The 23,738-nt window shown below is 33.0% G+C and overlaps 2 protein-coding genes across 2 annotated transcripts; both read right to left on the bottom strand.

Moving 5' to 3' along the window:
- Positions 1–11,835: 11,835 nt before the first annotated feature.
- LOC122608855 (disease resistance protein Roq1-like) lies at positions 11,836–15,973 on the bottom strand. The gene is made up of 5 exons (XM_043781930.1): positions 15,486–15,973; positions 13,966–15,067; positions 13,573–13,833; positions 12,490–13,257; positions 11,836–12,408 (listed from the first exon to the last, which is right to left on the bottom strand). The coding sequence occupies exons 1-5, from the start codon at positions 15,971–15,973 to the stop codon at positions 11,836–11,838; spliced, it is 3,192 nt and encodes a 1,063-aa protein (XP_043637865.1).
- Positions 15,974–18,042: 2,069 nt separating this feature from the next.
- LOC122606539 (disease resistance protein Roq1-like) lies at positions 18,043–23,342 on the bottom strand. Its single transcript, XM_043779387.1, has 6 exons — positions 23,237–23,342; positions 22,040–22,612; positions 20,350–21,451; positions 19,961–20,269; positions 18,783–19,556; positions 18,043–18,705 (listed from the first exon to the last, which is right to left on the bottom strand). The coding sequence occupies exons 2-6, from the start codon at positions 22,540–22,542 to the stop codon at positions 18,157–18,159; spliced, it is 3,237 nt and encodes a 1,078-aa protein (XP_043635322.1). The 5' UTR covers positions 22,543–22,612; positions 23,237–23,342; the 3' UTR covers positions 18,043–18,156.
- Between the last annotated feature and the right edge of the window lie 396 nt (positions 23,343–23,738).

The following is a 23,738-nucleotide window of genomic DNA, read 5'->3' as shown; positions in this document are numbered from 1 at the left end:
TTAAAAAAGAAGAAAAATAACAATAACATAACAATTGAATATCAAATAATAAATAAATACGAACAAAATACTAAAAATAAAATTAAGCTGCTATAAAAAAAAGTTGTATGTTTTTTTTGTTGAGAATTTTACTGCACTTGATTTGTTTATTAAAAATAGAAAACAAAAGAATAGTATGAATGAGAATGATTAATAAAAATTTAGGTTGTATATATAATATTTTTTTCAAAAGGGTAATTGGATGGTAATTGTATGTATATTTATTGAGAGAGTTTTAAAGATATTATATATCTTTAAAATTTAAAAATATTTGTTTTGATAGAAAAAGATTTATTATAGAGTCTTAAATATAATTATTTATTTAGTAAGCTTATAAAAAATAAAAATAAAAAAATCTAGAAAAAAAAAGGAGAAAGCTAGAATAATTATGAGAGAGTTTTTGACTTAAAAAAGACTTGGTGTCAATTGTACCCCTTCTCTTTTAATCTACCAATATATATATAACAAGGTCTTAAATTCATTTCTAGCCAAATAGGAACCCTTAGATGGACTTTATCTTTGATTTATAACCATTAGATCAAATTTAACTATTTCAACTTTAATTAATGACAATATTAATACTTATAGTTTACATTATTTGTCAAAATATACCTTTATTAATTATTAAAATATACCATCAATCAATATATATAATATATATAAAAATAGTTCGACTTCAATTTCCTCCTTCATAAATTGTGATATTATATTAGAATACTTAATTATTATTTTAATAATACGGATGATTCCAAAAGTTATTGTGATCGTATTATAAGTTGTCAAAATTACATAATATATTTAATTAATATGGATGATCGTCCATATGGTGTTATTTTTTTATTAACCTTATCATAGATAATTTTAATTTATTTAAAATTTTTTATTTCGTAATTAGAGAAGAGTTTGGATTTATTATAGATGAATTTTAAGTTTTACTTAAATCATTAAATCAAAATGTTGATGTCATATAATTTATAAATTTTTAATTCAATAAATTCAAATATAATCATTAATTATGAAAAATAATTCTTACACGATTCCTTTAATGATATAATAAAAAAAAATAACATTTAACATATGAAAGTTAAAACGGTTGGTCCAATGCATGGAGGTAGTTAACCAAGTATAGTATAAAAAGTTATAAAGATTTACGGTATCTACAAAATAATTGGATACACAAATAGTAGTGGTTTTTTAGAAGTTGATTTTATGTCTATGATCCACAAGCATGTAATCTCCTTCATTGAAGCCATAGCAAAGTTATTGATTTCCCTAATGCTCCCTCATTAAAGAGGGACTCGAATAGGACAATTTTTGGGTTGTACTAATACGCTTGCTCCAAAGTAAGACAATTCTAACCCAGAAGTTCCAAGATTCCTTGAAAGCATCGATGTCAGTCATCCTATCGAATACAACTTGTTCTGCCATGATATTGTATATAGTGATGTGGAAGCAAATATGTAATCTTTATTAAGCTAATGTGTAGTTGATGTATAATATTTAAATATTTTCATATCACGATAACTATTGTTTGTCACAATATCTCCTATGAGCTCATTCAAATAATTCACTAACAATAGCAACCATATTTTTCAATCTTAATCATATATCATCAAGTGTATAGTTATACTCTTAACATAAGGTTAACTTAAACCATAAATCAATACAAAATTATTTGTTACTCCAATTAATTATTTATAGGAAAATCAAATACGAAAAATAAACAAATAAATTATAATAGAAGATTGATCATAATATTACTTGACACTAATTAAGAAACAAATGCTAATACTTACTAGAAAATCGAATATTAAAAAGGTGGTAAGATAGATCAACATAGTTTTTTGAAAGAATCATTATTTGTTAACAAATCAAGGAAGCATATATTTTTTTAATAATATTAATCTATAAGAAGTTTATTAAGAAAATCAAATATGAAATCAAAATAAAATTAAAAGAAAGATAGATGATGATGTGAATAAAAAGACATCTTATAAGTTAGACATATTAAATGGTATCCAAAAAGTTAAGACATATTAACTTTGATAGGATTAGTAGAATATTAATTAATAATAGAACAAATTGCATTTTTGGTCCTTGAGATATCACACCTTTTGCACCGTTGGTCCAACTTATGACAAAGTGGCAATTTTGGTCCAATTTTAAGGTTTTCTTTGCATTTTTGGTCCTGATGCTCATAGACGTTTGTAATTTTCTCTTAAACTCATCATGTGCCACGCACGTGATGGGCAGTTCAGTAATCAACCACAACCCACTCCCTTATATACCCTATTTGACCTAAAAACCTAGTTATTTATTTCTCCCCTTCCACACAAAAATAAGCAAGTTATCCAAATAGTGATTTGTAGTTGTGGGTCTCAATCTTTTATACGCACCTCATGGACTCCGAATAATCCCGGAAGAAGATTTTTTTGTTGTTCTAGAAAGGTAAGACATTTAATATGTTTTGTAATTTAAATTTGCCCTAATACTTTTTCTTATAATAATTGACATTTAGGGGGCAAGCTGTGGGTTCATTATGTGGCACGATCCACCCATGTGTAGAAGAGGTATGAAAATCATACCAGGATTGTTGAGGTCAATGAATAAGTTTGAGGAATCTGCGAGATAAAATGAAATTCAAGCAAGAAAACTGAAGAAGATGTTTATGTTAAGCTGGTTGTTTTTTGGTTTTTGGTATATTTTTGTATCATAAGTTATCTGGTGTTGGATTTATATGTGATTTACGCATAGTGTTGTTTTTGGTTGTTGTAAGTTGTTTGTATTTAAATGCAAGAAATGAATGCAAGTCAGTTATTTGCTATATTGGTGGAGTACCTTTTGTTTTTTTGGTACAATGTTCATATGTTGAATTTAGTGTAAATGCAAAAGCAAAAGTGTAAATGCAAAACTAACACTTAACTAACAAACAGAAGTCTAAATGCATAAGTAACAAGCAGAAGTGGTTGTAGTTTCTAGCAGAAATTAAGTTACCAAAATTGTGCCATATGATAAGGCACTCATACATTCATTAGATATTGTCTTAACATGCCAGAATTCATCAAAAGAAATAGAAACTAAACATGGTCTTATAACATAGTCTTAAGAAACATGAACTGACCCTAGTCTTAAACAGAAATTACCAAATTAAAAACAAACACTAATTTTACGCATTCACTTAGTAGCCTTCTTAGTTGCAGCCTTCTTTGTTGCAACTTTCTTTCTTCCCACATTTGAACCACCACCAGTCCTTGAGCTTGAACAACCTACTGATGAGCCTTGTTGTATTGGTGCCTTGGTACATGTTCTCTTGTTATGTCCATCCTGCTTGCAATTACCACACTTTGTCAAAGCAGCAGCCCTTGTAAGTTTCCCTTCTTTAATCAAATGTATCTCAACCTGGCTCCTTCTTCTTTTCTTCTTGGGTCTTCCAATTGAAACCTTATATTTTGGTGGCAAAAGTGTGATTGGAGATTCAAACTTGGGCCATTGTAACCTTCCCTTTGTTGGACCAATGGTGAAACTGTGCATTGTTCTCCATGTTGCAAGCCAATAGATTGGATTAACATAGGATTCTGGAATCCCAACTACCATTGTGTTGTCTGCCATATTAAAGATTGCAGCCACGACATGTTTACATGGCATACCAATCAATTCCCATTTCCTACATGAACAAGTTTTCTCTATCCAGTCTACAACTTGTTGATCCATCCATGGTCCTGCAACTTGGAACTTGGTACCACCATTCCATATGACCTGGTTTAAAGCAATTAAACAATTAAACTTGGTACCACCATTTCATTTAAGCATTTACACTAACCTAAATAATACTAAAAAACTAGAATTATTACCTTATACTTCTCTGCCTCCTTTTGTATCATATCAAACATGATTTTAGCATTTGGAGTTAATGGACCCCCAGTTGTTCAATCATCTTTTGCACTTTACCATGCCTTTTCATTAAATATTCTCTTATAAACTCTAAACACATGATAATTGGTCTCTCCCTACCATCTACCAGTTTCCCATTGACTGTCTCATATATGTTGTTTAAGAGTACATCACAATGAGATCTTCCTGTAAATGCATACTTTTATAGTTTTAACACCATACTCATATTGGTATAAAATGGTCTTTTGTTAAAAATGAAGAGAGCATACCAGAAAAATGGGACCTGGACCAATGTCTTGGTGGAATGGCTTTTAACCAGTCATATGCAGCTTGGTTGACTTTTTTCAAGTCTTCCATTACCTTTTGAAATTCTGGTACTGTGGTGGCAGTAGCTGCCTTCTAAAGGAAATCTTTATAAATTTGTCCCCTCCACTAAAGCTTCATATTTTCGTATATGTGTTTAAGGAAAAATCGATGATCAGCACAAGGAAAAAGTTGTGCAATGGCTGGAATAATTCCCTGTCATCATTCAAGATATATATTAACAAAACCATCAAGTATGAGACATATGTAAAACATAAATAAACCAAAAAATATGTACCTTTTGCCTGTCACTAATGAAAGTGAAGTTAGACATATGAGTTAAATCAAGATCTGCACCAAGATGTTCAAGAAACCAAACCCAGGAAGCTTTGTTCTTGGATTAAACAATTGCATAAGCTACTTGAAAGGTTCCATTGTTTGGATCAACTCCAACTGCAGTCAAACATTGACCAGTAGTCATCCCCTTCATAAATGTACCATCCAATCCCAACAGATCCCTTCCAGCAGCTTTAAAACCTTGCTTTAATGAACCTAAGCATACATATATCCTTCTAAATACTCTAGTTTGAATGTCAGGATTTGGTTCAGGCTCAAAGTCAAGCCTAACAGTAGTGCCTGGATTGGTTGCTTGCAATTCAAGGATGTAATCCCTCAAGATGGCATATTAGTGTTTGTAATCACCCATGAGTCTTTCCTTCGCCTTGTTCTTGGCCCTGTAGATCTTGTATTTTGAGAAACCTATTCCAAATTTCTGCTGAATTTGATCTTTTAGCTCAGAAGCATGCACTTTTGAATTTGGGTTTAGTTGTTCTTGTATCTGTTTTGCTAAAAACTCAGATGTACACCTTTTCATATATCTTGTTTGACGACACCTGTGTTCATATTTATAAGTTTTCACAACCCATGACTAATCATCACCAGTTTTAGATACATGCAAGGACCAAGGACAAGTTTGTTCCTTCTCTTTTTTAGATTCCTTTTCTGGTTCTTTTGTCCCCTTTTTAATAAACCTAATCTGATGACAAGACCCCACATTTTCACTAGGCCCAACATTTTGACCAAGCCCACCAGTTTCACTAGGCCCAACATTTTGACCAGGCCCAACAGTTTCACTAGCTCCAACAGTTTCACTAGGCCCAATAGCAGTTTGACTATGTCCAACATTTTCAAAAACAGGAATTGTCCCTTTACAAATCACCTTGAATCTCTCATTATCATTTTTCAAAATGAATAAATTCCTTCTTGTCTCAATAGAGAGTTGTGTGACCATTTCCTTTATTTCTTTCTTAGTCCCAAAAGCTTGTCCAAGATAAAAATGAGCACTGTTTTCTGGATTTGTGTTATGCTCCTTCCTTAATCTCTTCAGAGCTTTTGTCCTAACATCATCATTGAAATCTGATTGACTATCTATATTCTCAAAATTAACCTTTTCAACATCTACATCATCATTCATCCCTGTATTTGGATTCTCTTCCCTATTTGGCAACCACTCTACATCACCATCTATGTTTTCCTTGAAATCTGTCATGTCAACCTCCACATCTACAATTCTGTGTTCATCATCCATGATAAAGTCACTATCTTTCCCACTAGAACCACCATCTTCCCCACTATGACCATCTTCCCCAGAATCACTATCTTTCCCACTAGTTTGACCTACTTGTTCACTCTCATTCACATGGACATTTGTACCACTACTTTGCCCTACTTGTTCACCTTCATTCAAATGCACATTTGTACCAAATTGTGTTTCAAGTGGTATGCTAGCATTTATAAAAACTTCAGAGAAAAATTCATCATTCAAAGGATCCATGTTGATACCAACTTCACCATGCCCACTACCCTGCACATATCCTTTTTCAACTGGTTTTGGTACATATACATCATCCGTAAACAAAGTCTGTTTACATGGCCTTTTCTTGGATATATTATTACTCACAGGTTCTTTATCAACTATTGGATCATCTTCCAACTCAACAATAACAACATTAGGTTTAATAGGACTCTTGTTGTATGTTTTTAAGACTGTTTCCCATTGTTCAATGTAAACTTCTAACACTTTAAACCTCCCTATATATGACAAAAGAAATCTAACATCTTCATCAGTGCCTAAAGCATGAAGGCCATAATCTAAATTGTTATCTGGGGCTTTGAAGTGATACCACATCGGCATAGGTTCTTTATACCCTAACTCTTTTAGCATAGCATTTAGTTCAAGTACAGAGAATTGATCCTCGTCAATACAGTCAATATAACTCACCTTACCATTAAGATATAACCTATTTGGAAACTTACTAAAGACCCCTCTGTGATGGATTTCCAACGTAAAAAAGCTAGGGTTTTTTTCTGAAAAATAGAAAAAGAAAGAATTTATCAGAAATACACAAACTTGTTTTTATTATAAATACATCAACAAGTAAGGATGCAATAAAATTTGTTAAAAATTTAGAACAAAGAAAAATTACTCACCATATAATAAATCAACATGGTCAGCTTTAGCACTATTTCCTCGAAGATACCACGTTGTGACCACCATTTTTACTATGAAATCAGAAGTTGATGTTTATAGAATTATGATTAAAACACCATTGATTATAGTTAAAAGGGTTTTTTTTTTTAAGAAATTGATTTTTGTCAGAGAGTATAATATAAGGATTGGATTTGCAAGTGAGTATGGTGTTTGGATGTGTTTTTAGGTCAAATGGGGTATATAAGGGAGTGGGTTATGGTTGATTACTGAACTGCCCATCACGTGCGTGGCACACATTAGGTTTAACGGAAAATTACAAACGTCTGTGAGCATCAGGACCAAAATTGCCACTTTGTCATAAGTTGGACCAACGGTGCAAAAGGTGTGATATCTCAAGGACCAAAAATGCAATTTGTTCTTAATAATAAGTATTGTTGGAACGTTTTATCCATAGTTGAAGAACTAAAAGAGCCATATGATTAAAAGTTGAGTCAATGTTGATGTCATCATTTTGATCTAAGGGTGGAGAAATAAAAAAAGAAACTTAATAAATGGTCAGATTACTCCATTTTCGAATCAAGGGTTCGAATACAACTTGATCCGCCATGATATTATATATAGTGATATGGAAGCAAATATGTAATCATTACTAAGCTAATGTGTAGTTAGATGTATAATATTCAAACATTTTCATATCACGATAACGATTGTTTGTCACAATATCTCCTATGAGCTTATTCAAATGATTCACTATAAACAATAGCAACCATATTTTTCAACCTTAATCATATATCATCAAGTGTATAGTTATACCTCGTAACATAAGGTTAACTTAAACCATAAACCAATACAAAATTATTTGTTATTAATTATCTGTAAGAAAATCAAATAAGAAAAATAAGCTAACAAGTTATAATAGAAGATTGATCATAATATTACTTGACACTAATTAAGCAACAAATGCTAATACTTATTAGAAAATCAAATATTAAAAAAGTTATAAGATGGATCAACATAGTTTTTGAAAGAATCATTATTTGTTAACAAATCAAGGAAACATATATATTTTTTAATAATATTAATCTATAAGAAGTTTTTTAAGAAAATCAAATATGAAATCAAAATAAAATTAAAAGAAAGATAGATGTTGATGTGAATAAAAAAGGCATCTAATAAGTTAGACATATTAAAGCGTATCCAAAAAAGTTAAGACATATTAACTTTGATATGATTAGTAGAATATTAACTAATAATAAGTATTGTTGTAACGTTTTATCCATAGTTGAAGAACTAAAAGAGCCTATATGATTAAAAGTTGAGTCAATGTTCATGTCATCATTTTGATCTACGGGTGGAGAAATAAGAAAGAAACTTAATAAATGGACAGATTACTCCATTTTCAAATTAAGGGTTCTGTTTTAGTATTTATTAAAGATAATGCGCACCTTAAATATATTCTTTCGTGTTAAATAATAACACCTGATGAAATTTATACCCAATAAAAAATGTATATAAAACTCAATTAATTCATATAATTTTCATCAAATATTATATAACAAAAATAATAATAATAATTAAGGTCAAAGTTGTATATAAAAACTTTATAAATAAAAAATGACACTTCTAATGGCACGAAGAAAGTAAATTTTATTCTTATATCCGACCTAATAACTAAACAAAAAGCAAAGGAATACAAAAGCAAAATTGTGAATTAGTTATTAAATCAAGTAACTAATCAACCCGGGTTCAACCTATACATCTTATCAAAAAGTGTGAACTTTCATAATTATTTTGTAACGCCTCATTTGTCCACGCTAAAAAAATGACACTTCTAATGGCACGAAGAAAGTAAATTTTATTCTTATATCCGACCTAATAACTAAACAAAAAGCAAAGGAATACAAAAGCAAAATTGTGAATTAGTTATTAAATCAAGTAACTAATCAACCCGAGTTCAACCTATACATCTTATCAAAAAGTGTGAACTTTCATAATTATTTTGTAACGCCTCATTTGTCCATGCTAACTTTTTAATTACCGTGGACAAATGAGGTGTGACAAAATAATTATGAATGTTCACACTAAAAAGTGTGAACTTTTATTTATACTCACTTTTTAGTGTGGAGAAATTTTCATACACTTTTAATTCAATATATTTTTACACACTAGAAAAAACTTTTAATTTGTTCACACTCATCTAAAAGTGTGAACAAATGCAATATTGTTTGTAGTGAAAGTTCTACTTGTAAATTAGATGAACGTGCCATATTAGTTTTTCTATATCATCTCTTAGTCGTATATATAAAAATTACCCGCGTATTACGCGGGATAATAATCTAGTTATAATATAGATTAGTGAGAAATAATATTATGTTATCCTATCCCTATAAATATTACGAGCATGGTACCCGCGCAATGCGGCGGCGGTGGTGGAAAAGACGGTCTAGTGGTGTCGGTGATGGTACTATTGGTGGTGGTGGTAGTGTCAAGGGGTGTAGGTGGAAATTTTTAGAAGATAAGGGCTTAAAGTATTAAGTATTAAAATAAGGGTTTATGGTGTAAATTAATTCATTAAGGTTAAAGTTGGTAATTTATAAAACTCTTTCCATAGTGGGTTTTTATTAAGGGGCAATTTAGTAATTTCGTATGTGACATATGAGTAACTATTTCTATTTTGAGGGGTGCATAATCTTTATTAAGGAGTACGAGCATGGTACCCGCGCAATGCGGCAGCGGTAGTGTAGAAGACGATCTAGTGGTGGCGGTGTCAAGTGGTGTAGGTTGATGTAATTGTGATAGTGAAAAGATTTAGAAGATAAGGGCTTAAAGTGTCAAGTATTAAAATAAAGGGTTTATGGTGTAAATTAATTCATTAAGGGCAAAGTTGGTAATTTATAAAACTCTTTCCATAGTGGGTTTTTATTAAGGGACAATTTAGTAATTTCGTATGTGACATATGAGTAACTATTTCTATTTTGAGGGGGTACATAATCTTTATATAGGAGTATAGATGTATATATAAGTCCTTAAATATCTTAATGAAATATTTTATTATGAGTGTTCTACCGATCTACTAATCTACCTATATATATAAAAAAAAGGTTTTAAAATATTTTTTGATTGAATTAGAATAACGGGATGAATTTCAAATATCGAGTTACACTTTTTGGATTAGATTAATGATGTTATACATCAATATAAAAATCAATGGGGTTGGTGCCAATTGTTAAAGTCTTTAAATTTAAGAAGATTCATCTAGATTCGAGTCTCACCTACTACATTTGTAATGGATGATTAATAGGGAATTTTTCGAAAATCCTAAGTTTCATATATTTATGTAAATTAAAAGTAGGAATAGTATATTATGTCGTTCTAAACCAAAACACACACAAAAATAAAATAAAAAACATAATCTAGTTGAAGTTAGTAATCATGTAACATTATTGATAATTATATGTGGCTTTATTAGATGGATACATACGGTAGTTTAAAGTTAGTAATTCAATATTTTGTTTTTGCTTAAAAAAAAAGATTATATGCTTTTTTTTTAATTTTTAAGAATTTTATTGTTACACTAAATAAAAATGTTTTATTTACATTGTCATTATAGAAAAGATATAACAAATATATCTTTCGGACCATTTACAATAAAATTACTTTCTAATAACAATATTATCTTTTTTTCAGTATATAACATACCTATCTTACTAATCGTTCTTAATATAAATTATTATTTTTGAATAATAATTAATAATGCTAATTTTTTAAAACGACAAGTATATATTAAAATATAAGTGACTTCTAGCAAAGTATTAGAAGCCCAAGTACAAGAAAGAAATACAGTTACAATTACATTCAGGCTATCTAGGGCCAAACAAGTACACGACCTAGACACATCCTGTGACTTGAACTGTAAGGATTGCAAAAACGATTAAAAAACTCGTGCCAATTACAGTTACCCAAGACACGAGAAAAATCCTCACCATACGGAAGCCAAGCACCGGTTTTCACTGCGCAGTGTTTTTGATACAATCCCTTAATAAGCCACAAGGAACACACGATGCATTAATGAATAAGGAGAGGATTACTCAGCCACTCCATCCAGGGCGATGATGAAATCAAAAAACCACTCCTTACGTTAAACTCCAGGAGAAAAAACCTAATCGTTAGTTCGTTACGATGTTTCCAAATCAACCACCATCCGCAAAAAACAATTATTTCAATTATGCGCTTTTTCTCCATGGAAATCCTCATAGAATCAATATTAAGCATTAGAATTTCAGTACGTAGGTCCGGGGAAATTTGCAGCCATTTAGAGATCAGAGACCAAACTTTGTTAGCAATATCAAAAGTACCAAATATATGGTCACAGCACGCACTCCACATATCGTGCACACACAGGGCAGAGACTAGAAGGAATATCAATTCCTTTGGAAACCAAGTTGCTCCGGGTAGGAATTTTATTCAAAAGAACTCTCCAAGCATGAATATTGACCATGGAGTTTTTTTCCCGATAATTAAACGGAGATACTACAAGGTATTTCGGCAGGAAATGATCGCTTTGACACTCAAAGTAAGTTAGCTAATTTGTTAACATTTTGTCAAACAAAAACTTGTTTATTTGCCGACTCTTGAGGGCCATGCTTTCCACTCATGCTTCCACTTGTTGACCAGTGGAAACAGTTTTCTGGCCTTCGGGTCTCGGGTAACTGTTATGGCTGGTGACCTGGTCACACACACACAAAAAAAAAAAAATCTTAAAGCCAGTTAATTTATAGGTAATGGTTCTTATAAGTTTCTTTATTTTGTGAATGCTTTGTAAATTGCTAGTCAAGCAACCATACGATCCGGTAATGAACCCTGACCAGAGCTAATGGCTTCAAAATGTATATTAACAATACGCGAATGTTTATAGGATGTATCCAAACGTATGTATTTAACATTCAAATTTTTAACATTGTATGTACCTACCCAATTATAAGCTTGCAAACTGACAAGCTCACACTTAACGTGGCAGCGTACACGGATGCCACATATACCTGGGTACATAAAATGTAAACAGTTTTACAAGTTTTATAATTACAATGAACAATATTATAGTTGGATACATACTATAGGTAGTATTCGACTATAACTGGAGGCCTTTCTAAGCCATGAAAGGAAATCTTTAAAGAAGAAGCCGAGTCATGTTTAATCTTAAAGTGAGGTAAATAATTAGAAGAGGCAGGGGACCATGTTGATTTTTCAGCTGAGTCAAATCCAGTTTTCTTGGGAGCGAGTCCAAATCCAAACCCGCTACATAGGCCACTGAATTTCTCAACCGAGAACAAAAGAGTATTATATGATTCATCCCACCATGAAGTATGTTTCAATATATCAAAAGAAACAAACCCCACCCATGCTCTTCTATCACCAGCCCTCTCCTTCCAAGCCTCGGCATCATAATGAGAATCCATACCCAAGCCACCACTCATCACCTTCTCCATTCTTATCACGATCTCTTTCCGTGGATCTAAATCTCTTGTACAAGCAACACACATTAAGAATCCAGAAAAGTCATGGCACCAGTTTTCTGGAAGTTGCAATTTACGTGTGTTCCCACTAACAAGACAAGGTAAAAACCTCTTTGGAATTTCAAGGCCTTCGAGTCGGAGGATCATACAGTGATCTTCAATATCACTTCCCTAATTAATCAACAGATCGAGATTTATTACTTTAAAATTATACAAGTAATTACTGCATAGGACGGACTATATAAAGCTTACCTGGAGCACGGATTGTAGTGATCTGCTGCCATCAATTATAACACCCCCTCCCACTAGTGACACTTTATATAGCCTTTTACAATTTCTGTGACTATTTCCAATGGATGTCAGGGAATCACAATAGTCTGCTTCCAGAATAGCCAAACTTAATGGGAGCTCTGGCAATTCTACAAGACTTTTGCAGTTTGTCAGGGACAGAAGTCTGAGTTGATTTAAATGGGAAAGGCTGAAATCTAATCGTGAAAAATCATTCCTACTAAGGTCGAGCTCTTCTAAGTTGGATAAACCACCAATATCACATGGAATTTCTTGGTCTTTCAAACCCCAGCCAGAGAGTATCAACTTACATAGGCTCCTAAAATTTAACTTTTGTAGAATATGCTTCAACCGATAGAACACTGTCTCAACTTGTGTATAACGTTCTCCAAATGATGAGAACCGAAAGTTAACTGGTTTCCTATCCAAAGTCAACTCTACCAACCTTCCCATGTTAACTTGGATCTCCGGCAATTCAATTGAATTATCCAATAACCAAAGGATGTTGAGTTTTTCTATCCGGACAATCTTTGGGAAGATTCTAAGCTTCCTACACGTTATTACCTTTACGTTTGCAAGTCTTCTGTGATTTCCAAGTGATGGGTGAATCTCTTCTAACTCGGAACAATTAAAGAGTGTTAGCTTTTGAAGACATGGAAGTCCATCAAAATCTGGCGTGCTGAGTAGGTGGTGCATATGATAGAGTTCAAGCACTTTCAGATGTGGTAGATGCTAACATATCAAAACGTACACTAATTAAATTCATATTTTTATGTTAGTTAAACAAACGGAATGAGATAAAGATATGGCACAATCGAAGAAATACATCGCACACCAAAGTGCTTCTATTCTACCGATATATGTGTTGGCCCATCAACCAAAAAGGTTGTACGTGGGTTCAACTCCCATTGTGGACAAATAAGTGAATTATTATGAAGATTTTAAGTTTTGGATTAAACCAATCTTATTAAGAAACACAAAAATAGCATTTATGAGAAACTTACGACTTATATTAGTTACTCAGCATCAAAGAAATAAATGTATTACCTTGAAACCATTCCAAAGTTCTATTTGCAAGCTGTGACGTAATCTTAGAACAACAAGCTTCAATGGCTGGAAACTGTCAGGAAATGAACTTGCTGGATACCTTCCCCAAAACAAAAACCTCAACTCATTTGACAAAAATTTAGGCGCTTCACCTAAACTACCATCGTAACGAAACCACCTTAGTTTCTTCATGTTAGAAATAATCTTACCAAAGTATGATAAAGGACCATGATAATCTACAACTTGAATCTGTTGATTTTCCTACAATTAAAAAAAAATTAAAATAACGTATTGGTTAAGTTGATGAGTTGAATTTATCGTTTATTGGTATTCTTGCAACATTCGGTGCAAAACAGTATATATTTTAAAAAGTGCAGCTTGCAAAAACTTTACCTCTGTAATTGCATCCTCAAGATACATGATTTCTTCTTTTCTCCAAACTCTGCTATGTTTTTGAGGATTGTTAGGATGCTCCCCCCTAACAATATAGTGTCCCATTTCTTGAACCAAATCATGCATTTCAAACTTACCATCCAGAATAGAAATGAGAGCTCTTTGTTGCAACACTTTTATCCCTATAACAGGGTGAAATCCACAAGCATCAAGGATCTCCATCGGCTCACGTGTGATATATGTGCTTTCCCCCCTAAAGAAACATGCAATATCCAAGAATAACTCTTTATGGAGAGTTTCAAGTCCATCATAACTAATTCTGAGTATATCCATGATCTTGATATTTGGGAAATCTTTTAACTTGGCCAAGGCACTTACCCACTCGTTTTCATCTTTGTCAAATAAAAAAGAACCTAAAACTTGAAGTGCTAGAGGGAGCCGCGCAGCATAAGCCAAGACACGTAATGAAAGTGTCTTGTAGTTTTTTATAGGCTTTTTTTCATTATATGCATGCTTATAAAGTAGTAGGGTAGCCTCTTCATCTGATAATAATTTAACAGGAGAGATATGGTCTACCCTGTGAGCTCTTAACACATGTTCATCTCTCGTTGTGATTATTATTCGGCTCCCAACACCAAACCATTTATGTGATCCAGCCAATGCTTGTAGCTGGTCAAGATCATCAACGTCATCAAGAACTACTAATACTTTACTGTTACATAACCTACGCTTTATTATGAATTTTCCTTCTTCAACACTCTGCACTTCTACTTTTGTTTTTAAAAGAGTCGATAGAATCTTTTGTTGCAAGGTTTCTAAACCATGTTTGCTTGATGCCTCGCGAATATTGGCAACAATGCAATGGCCATGAAAATATCGAGAGATTTCGGTATAAACAGAATATGCGAGAGTGGTCTTACCACTGCCTCCAATCCCCCATATCCCAACCATGTGCACACCACCCGACCCAATTTCTAACCGTGATATCAAATCTTGTGATCGAACCCTCATTCCAACAAGCTCTTCATTATCATCTGAAAATAAGGGAACCAATTTATCTTGAATTTTATCAACAATTTCTTTAATGACTTTTGATTCATACCTGCATATTGGATTTATATGGATAATTAATGTAAGCATTCACAATGTGATACCTTAACCCCACAAAAAATATATGATATCTACACCACTGCACCAAAGTCAGTATCACCATTATTGGCTTATGATGTTTATATCAAAAATATAACAAATGTAAACCACGATGAAATCGGTTTAAACCTGCAGGTAAAATGGTAAATCATATTTTCTAAGAAAGTGACACAATAAAACAATACTCGATCAGCAGGGAGTATTGTATATGCTTGTATTAATTAGGAGTTCATTTAGCTGCAAAACTCTAGTCGAATTAATGTATATATTAATTTAAAATAACTTAAACATGTGTATGGATAAACTTCATCATTGATCCTTTTTGAGCATATATATAAAAGCTTTAAATAAGAATAAAGAAAATTAATTACCCGTTGGCAATGTGCTTGGGTTCCCATCCAGCAATGTTACTTGCTTCAATTAGTGCTTTTCTCCATAAATCAGCTTTCATGAATTTGGCAAATGCTTCTCCAAACTTCCTTTTCTGATGTCTCACATCCGAGGGATCCACATCGTAAAATATTGGCATGACAGTTAACCCTCGGTCACCCCTACATTTCATTATATGTGCAAGCTCTTCTAAACACCACGAAGACTCTGCATAATATTTGGAAAATACTATGACAGCAATATGTGATTCTTCAATAGCCTCTAATAAAGAAGGACCAACGAAATCACCACGGGGAAGTGCTTGATCATCCTTGTAAACGCGGATTAGTCGTTCTACAAGAGCGGAGTATAGATGATCCACAAAGGCCTTGCGAGTATCTTTTCCTCTAAAACTGATAAATACATCGTATCTCCATGACCGCGAAGAAGAGGCTTGAGCAGAGTTAGAAGACGACGATGCAGATGTCATGATATGTTTGAACTGCGAGGTTGTCTACATGATAATTAATGATAAGATGTAATCAGTAAATGAATACTTTGACTAATTAATTAAGGATAAAATGACAAATCTTTTTGTTGTTATTTCAATGCAGCAGCAGCGAGTAGTCTTTGAAATCTCAGATAATCAACAAAGTGGAATCATCAGCGGCGGACTTGTTGAGAAAGAAAACTTATCACGAGGGGACAAATGAAAATGTAGAAAAACAATAAAAAATAGTTTTTTTCAAGTTTTACGCATTAAAAAGTTGTGTAACATTGTTTTGTTCGACAATTTTTTGGAAAACCATTATTTAAATGTGTTTTCTGTTTTTTTATATTCAATGAAAAACGAGGGAAACGCACCCTAAGTTTTTATTTGTAAGTATCCTTAACGAAGTAGTATTAAACAAACTTGCAGATATTATATTATATCCACTAAACATAATCATCTTCTTCAACTTTTGTACTCATTCTTTGTCATCTTCCTATAAAACATAACCCGGATTCCGATCACGTTACCATCCACCATATCAATCTTGTGATAATCTTTCTTCAAATGATCAAGAAGAGGTATTACAAGGGTATTGCAGCTGGATTCGATCTATTTGACTGAATGTAAACAGCTTTTGTTAAATGTAACAACTTTTGTTGATTGAAAATCTAGTATAATTGTTGATTGAAAACTAGTATAATTGTTTTGTCAGGTGATCTGACCCTTGGGGCTTTGCACTTATCCTCCCACTTGGTGGCCATATTGTAAACATGCGTCTAATTACCGGCCGTTAATTGCAATGGCTGGTGACCATACACGAACAAATTATAAAGCAACTCCCTTTATTGTTCATATGAAGCATGCTGGCCTAGCCTTGCTAACAAAAATGTCATCTGTGGCATAATGGGTGGGTTGGATAACAAGGAAGCAAAAGGGGTGGGTTATTAGAGTGTTTCATCCTCTTTTACAGTTATTAAGTTATCTTTGAGTTTGTTGTTAATTTGCATTGCCGTTTTGGATCAAATCATAAAGTTTATGGTTTACAATGCTACAAAAATCATAAAGTTTATGGTTTACAATGCTATGAGAACTTAATTGTCATTACGAAGTTGATTGATCATATTGAGAATAATGTTTAGACTTCAAAATTAGCAATGTAGACATGATGAAAGCTAAAAGTGTTACCTAGAAAACATCAATTACAGAGTAATAATAAGTAAAAGCTAGTAATGACACGCAGTAAAAGCTAAGGGCGCGTTTAGTTGGAGAAAATGTTTTTAAGTTTTCTATTTTTAGTTTTCTAGAAAATGAAAAGGTTTTTCATTTCTAAAAAACCCTTGAAAATTTTAAAAACGCATTCAAAATAAAAGATGGAGTTTCATTTTTTCATTTTAGAAAACATGTTCAAATTCACTTGTTTTCTAATTTTAGGTTTATAAAAGGTTTAGAAAATAGAAAAGTGAAAACAAAAAGTGAAAAAAACAGTTTTCAAATTTTAGTGCAAAAGTTGGAAAAAGGAATTTTCATTTTTTAGGAAAACTTTTCTAAAAAATTACAATTTAAACGCGTTTTATGTTTTTCATGTTTTCTTGAAAAATGAAAATGGAAAACAAGGGAGTTTTCTTGAACTAAACGCACCCTAAATGTTTGTATTGCGGTTTCATCATCTTCAAATTGTTAGTAGGTGTATAAAATTAGATATCAAAGAGAACTAAAGAGCAAGCACTAACGGAAATGTGTCATGTGATCAGAAGGCGTTCATATTGGTCGTTGACATCTAACTTTTGAAAGAAAAAAAAAATTGGATAAAAATTAATAATAATATGGTATAACAAACACACACTGTCAAACTGGGCATGCAGACTTCAAGTTTCCAATGCTTACAAACCCACTGAACATTCTGAAATCCGACTTTTGTCTCTAAGGCTAAATTACTTAAAAGTTTCTGTGTGTTATATATAAAAGAGAAAAGTGAGCATAGAGCTGTTATGCATCCAACTTGGGTGAAAAACCCCTCACATACCAATATTTTAATATTTTGAATAAATGCTTAGCCCCCATGATTTTTATAGTTTAAAAAAAGGTATGTAAAGGGTTTTTCACCCAACTTAGGTGCCTAACAGCCTCATATTCCCTTCCCCCTATATAAAAATGTACATATATCTTGTCCCTCTAGATTACTAATGGTACCTTTCGCCATTAAAGACAATCGTTAAAGCAGAAACCGAGTAATGTGTAATCTTGAAGTTAGGTGAATAATTAGAAAAGGCAGGAGAACATGTTGATGTTTCCGCTGAAGCAGTTCCAGTTTTCTTGGGAACGAGTCCAATTCCAAACCCTCTACATAGCTTGTCGAATTTCGGAAGCGAAAATGAAAGAGCGTTAAATGTTTCATCCCACCATGAGGTATGTTTCAACAGATCAAAAGAAACAAACCCAGCCCATGTACTTCTATCATCAGCACTTTCCTTCCAAGCCACATCATCATATTGACAATCCATACCCAACCCACCACTCATCACCTGCTCCATTGTTATCACGATACGTTCCCGTGGACGTAAACTTCTTGTACAAGCAGCACACATCAAGAATCCTGAAAAGTCATTGCACCAGTTTTCTGGAAGTTCCAATGTACATGTCTTCCCGCTAACAAGAGAAGGTAAAAACCACCTTGGAATATCAAGGCCTTGGAGTTGGAGAATCATCCAATGATTTTTAATATCACTTCCCTAATTAATCAACAGATTTTTATTACTTTAAAATTATAATTACCACATACTAAAACTAATGTCTATATAATGCATACCTGGAGCATGGATTGTAGTAATCTGTTGCCATCATATATAACACCCCCTCCCACAAGTGACACTTCATACAGCCTTTTACAACTTCTGAGACTATTTTCAATAGATGTAAGGGAGTTACAATAGTCTGCTTCAAGAAAAGCTACACTTGATGGGAGCCTTGGGAACTCTACAAGCTTTTTGCACCAATTCAGGCAGAGGCGTCTGAGTTGAGTTAAACGGGAGAGGCTGAAATATAATCGTAAAAAATCATTCCCACTAAGGTTGAGCTCTTCTAAGTTGGACAAGTCCCCAATACCAGAGGGAATTTCTCGGTCTTTTAAACCCCAGCCACCGAGATTCAAATTCCGTAAGCTTCTGAAACTTAACTTTTGTACAATATGTGTCAACCGATAGAACACTGGCTCAACTTGATTATAACGTTCTCCAATTGATGAGTACAGAAGCTCAATGGGAGACCTTCTCAAATTCAACTTTACCAACCTGTCCATGTTACCTTGGATCTCTGGCAATTCGATCATATGCTTGCAATACGATATCTCAAGGGTGATGAGTTTTTCCATCCGGACAATTGTTGGGAAGGTTCTAAGCTTGTAGCACGATAATATAATTACATTTTCAAGACTTCTATGATTTCCAAGTGATGGGTGAATCTCTTCTAACTTGAAACACTCCTCGAGTTTCAGCTTCTGAAGACATGGAAGTCCACCAAAATCTGGTGTGCTGAGTAAGTTGTTCAAATAACCGAGTTCAAGCACTTTCAGATGTGGTAGATGCTAATGTAAAAGTAACATATACAAATTAAATTCATATTTGTATATTAGTTAAACAAATAGTATGATACAAGAAACGGCATATTGGTATATTAGTTAAACCAATGGCATAATGGGAGAAAACATCTCACACCAAAGGGCTTCTAGTAACGATATTTGTGTTGGCCCATCAACCAAAAAGGTTGTGGGTTTAATTCCCACCGTGGACAAATAACTGAATTGTTATGTAAAGTTTTGAATTAAGCCGATCTTATTAAGAAAAACAAACATAACTTTTGAAAAGTGTGTATACTGTAATTGTGTTCATAGTCAATCTGATTAAAATCTGTTAACGCTGTAAATTTGTACATTAATGAGAAAAATATGATGTATAGTAGTCCCTAAGCATCAATGAATACATGGATTACCTTGTAACCATTCCAAAGTTCTTTCTGCAAGCTTTCACTCATTTTTAGAATAACAAGCTTTGATGGTTGGAAACTGTCTGGGAATGGACTTGCTCCATACTTGCCCCAATAAATATACCTCAACTCATTTGACAAAAAAGTAGGCACTTCAATGACATAGTCTTCGGCATCGTCATCGGAATCGTCATTGCCATAGGCTTCAGCATCGTCATTGTAACTAAGCCACCTTAGTTTCTTCATGTTAGAAATAATCTTACCAAAGCATGATAAATGTCCATCATAATTTATAGCTTCAATTTCTTGATTTTCCTACAATAAAGAAAATACAACTCGTATCATTTAGTGCACTTTAGTATATCTTTGAAAAGCCTAGAATACAAGACTTTTACCTTTGTTGTATCCCCAAGATGCATGTTATCGATTTCTTCTTCTTTCCAGACTCTGCTATGTTTTTCAGGATTGTTAGGATGCTCCCCCCTAACAATGTAGTGTCCCATTTCTTGAACCAAATCATGCATGTCAAACTCGCCATCCACAATAGAAATGAGAGCTCTTTGTTGCAACACCTTTATCCCTATAATAGGGTGAAATCCACAAGCGTCAAGTATCTCCATCGGCCTGTGTGTGATATCTGTGCTGAACCCCCTGAAGAAACATGCAATATCCAAGAATAACTCTTTCTGGAGAGGTTCAAGTCCATCATAACTAATTCTGAGTATATCCATGATCTTGATATTTGGAAAATCTTTTAACATGGCGAGGGCACTTATCCACTCATTTTCATCTTTGTCAAATAAAAAAGAACCTAAAACTTTAATTGCTAATGGGAGCCCACCAGCATAAACAAGCACACGTAATGAAAGTGTCTCATAATCTTTTAGAGGCTTTTTTTCATTATAAGCATGCTTATGAAGTAGCAGGATCGCCTCTGCATTGGATAATAATTTAACAGGAGAGATGTGGTCTACCCTGTGAGCTGTTAACACATGTTCATCTCTCGTTGTGATTATTATTCGGCTTCCACCACCAAACCATTTATGTGATCCAGCCAATGCCTGTAACTGGTCAATATCATCAACATCATCAAGAAGTACTAATACTTTACTGTTACATAACCGACTCTTTATTATAAATTTTCCCTCTTCAACACTCTGCACTTTTACTTCGGTTTTTAAAACGGTGGATAGAAATTTCTGTTGCAAGATTTCCAAACCATGTTTGCTTTGCTCACGAATATTGGAAATAAAGCAATGACCTTGAAAATGGCGAGAGATTTCAGTATAAACAGAAAATGAGAGAGTGGTCTTACCACTGCCTCCAATCCCCCATATCCCAACCATGCGCACCCCACTCGACCCAATTTCTAACCGTGATATCAAATCTTGCAAGCGAACCCTCATTCCAATAAGCTCTTCGTCAACATCAGAATCTAGGGGAACCAATTTATCTTGAATTTTATCAACAATTTCTTTGATGACTTTTGATTCATACCTGCAAATTGGATTTATATGGAAAATAGTGTAAGCTGACTTTTACAAAGTGATAGCTTAAAACATAATTAAGGCAAAGAAATTATAAGCCCATATCGCAGTTACTTGTTATGACCATGATCAGCTTATGATCTTTAATTCAAAATTACAAGTGTAAAACAACATGAAATCGGTATGTAGTTGTAATTAAATTGGTTAATCATAAACGTGAAAATAAAATTTGACTTTTGACATAATAAAATGTTTGTAGGAATTGTAGCTGTAAGTAAAATAGTTATACATATCTAAGAAAGTGACACAATAAAATAATACCATGATGAGCGAGGATAACCCGTGTTTAGTTAGGGGCTCAGTTAGCTACACCATACTAGTCGAAGTTAAATACTCCGTATATACTAACATAAATATAATTTTAATATGCGTTACAAAATAATAAGGTTTTTTTATTTGGATAAACTATGGCTTCCCAGTCAAGTCTTCACAGCTTAACAGTAAGTCAGTAACCAACCTTTGATTCATCATCAATCATTGTCGAGCAAAAATCCATGTGAAGCATATGTAAAAACTTTATAAGAATAAAGAACATTACCCGTTGGCAATGAGCCTGGGTTCCCATCCAGCAATGCTACATGCTTCAATAAGTGCCTTTCTCCATGAATCAGCATTCATGTAGTTCTTCACCTCTTGTTTGCCAAATGCTTTTCCAAACTTTCTTTTCTGATTTCTCAGTTCTGAGGGATGCACGTCATAGAATATGGGCATAACAGTTAACCCTCTCTCTTCCCTGCATTTCATAACATGCACAAGTTCGTCTAAACACCATGAAGAATCTGCATAATTTTTGGAGAATACTATGACAGCAATCTGTGATTCTTCAATAGACTTAAACAAAGATGGACCAATGGAATCACCACGGGGAAGTGCTTCATCATCCTTGTAAACACGAATTAGTCTCTGTACAAGAGCAGAGTGGAGATGATCTACAAAGGTTTTGCGGGTATCTTCTCCTCTAAAACTTATAAATACATCGTATTTCCATGACCGAGAAGAAGAGGCTTGAGCAGAGTTAGAATACAACGGTGCAGATGTCATTGATGTATGTAATTAATCCACTAGTGTATTGTAGTTGTAAGGATACTATATAATGGTTTGAACTCCGAATCTACATGAGAATGACAAAATGCAATCAGTAACAACATCAATAAACACTACATATATACGAACAAAACGGAAACATAAATAAATGTATACTCGACCAAGGATATATTCCATTATATGGTAAACGGGAACTTGAGGGAATCCCCTCCCAATGATTATGCACCAATCCTGAAACTGGGTAAGTTTGTTTTCATTTTGATCTACTTATTAGGTAACATACTTACGAACTTTCATCAATGAAGATAAAATAGCAAAAATGTATGTAAATTGGGTTGAACTGTTGAAGTTGGCCGGAATACCGGATGTCATCAAAAAGATCCAAATATTTATCAAAAGTAAATGTCAACATACTAAACCAATTTGGTTTGGTAAATTACTACTTTTATGATATATGTGTATATATATACACACAAACATATATATAAATCAAGAAAGAAAGACAGAAACCAACAACAATGGGAACTTTGGCAAACTACAGCAGACATTTTATATTTTTATACAATCTAACAAATTACATTTTAAAACAATTAATCAGCAAATATATAACTTTTACCATTCTAAAAATTAACAAAAATCAACAAATGATCAAATAAAAATGAAGTAATGACAGGAACTACTGCATATATACCTTTATGAAGCAATCATTCAATTCAATGCAGCAACGATTCTTTGAAATGTCAACGAAGTGGAATTATCAGGGCTTTCGTATTTGCTGGCGTTGACTTTGTAGTTTTTTCACTGATTAAGAAAATCAAATAGATAGAGAAAATGACATAAAACTTAATTAAATTAAATTAAATTATTTGCGTAAGTTATAATTTTAGTCTATGTAGTGTCACGAAATTACAAGTTTTATCCCTCAGTTTTATAAATTGTTATTTTGGTCAAAAAGAAGTTTGCTTCATCAACAATTTTGGTTTAAAATCACGTCTTATATTTTTATTGGGGTTTTTCAAAAGTCAGGAATTTCCATTTCATCTGTTCGTGTAATTTAAAGGTATGAGTGAGAAAAAAAAAAGGAAGAGACTCTTGGTTTTGAATGAGTCATTATGGGGTAAGTAGATCCATATGCATAAATTTGAGGGTAAAAGCTTATGGGAAGTTCAACTTAAGGAGTGTATGTCATGGGG

The sequence above is a fragment of the Erigeron canadensis genome, chromosome 7 (assembly GCF_010389155.1).
Source record: "Erigeron canadensis isolate Cc75 chromosome 7, C_canadensis_v1, whole genome shotgun sequence".
Taxonomy (NCBI): domain Eukaryota; kingdom Viridiplantae; phylum Streptophyta; class Magnoliopsida; order Asterales; family Asteraceae; genus Erigeron; species Erigeron canadensis.
This window is presented reverse-complemented; position numbering and strand designations above follow the sequence as displayed.

Coding starts and splice junctions, on each gene's coding strand:
- LOC122608855 (XM_043781930.1), bottom strand. CDS start 15,973: ATGACATCTGCATCGTCGTCTTCTAACTCTGCTCAAGCCTCTTCTTCG. Junction 15,068..15,485: donor CCCAAGCACATTGCCAACGG/GTAATTAATTTT, acceptor TCCAATATGCAG/GTATGAATCAAAAGTCATTA. Junction 13,834..13,965: donor TTGAGGATGCAATTACAGAG/GTAAAGTTTTTG, acceptor TTTTAATTGTAG/GAAAATCAACAGATTCAAGT.
- LOC122606539 (XM_043779387.1), bottom strand. CDS start 22,542: ATGACATCTGCACCGTTGTATTCTAACTCTGCTCAAGCCTCTTCTTCT. Junction 19,557..19,960: donor AACTTTGGAATGGTTACAAG/GTAATCCATGTA, acceptor CTTTTACATTAG/CATCTACCACATCTGAAAGT. Junction 18,706..18,782: donor TACTACAATCCATGCTCCAG/GTATGCATTATA, acceptor TTGATTAATTAG/GGAAGTGATATTAAAAATCA.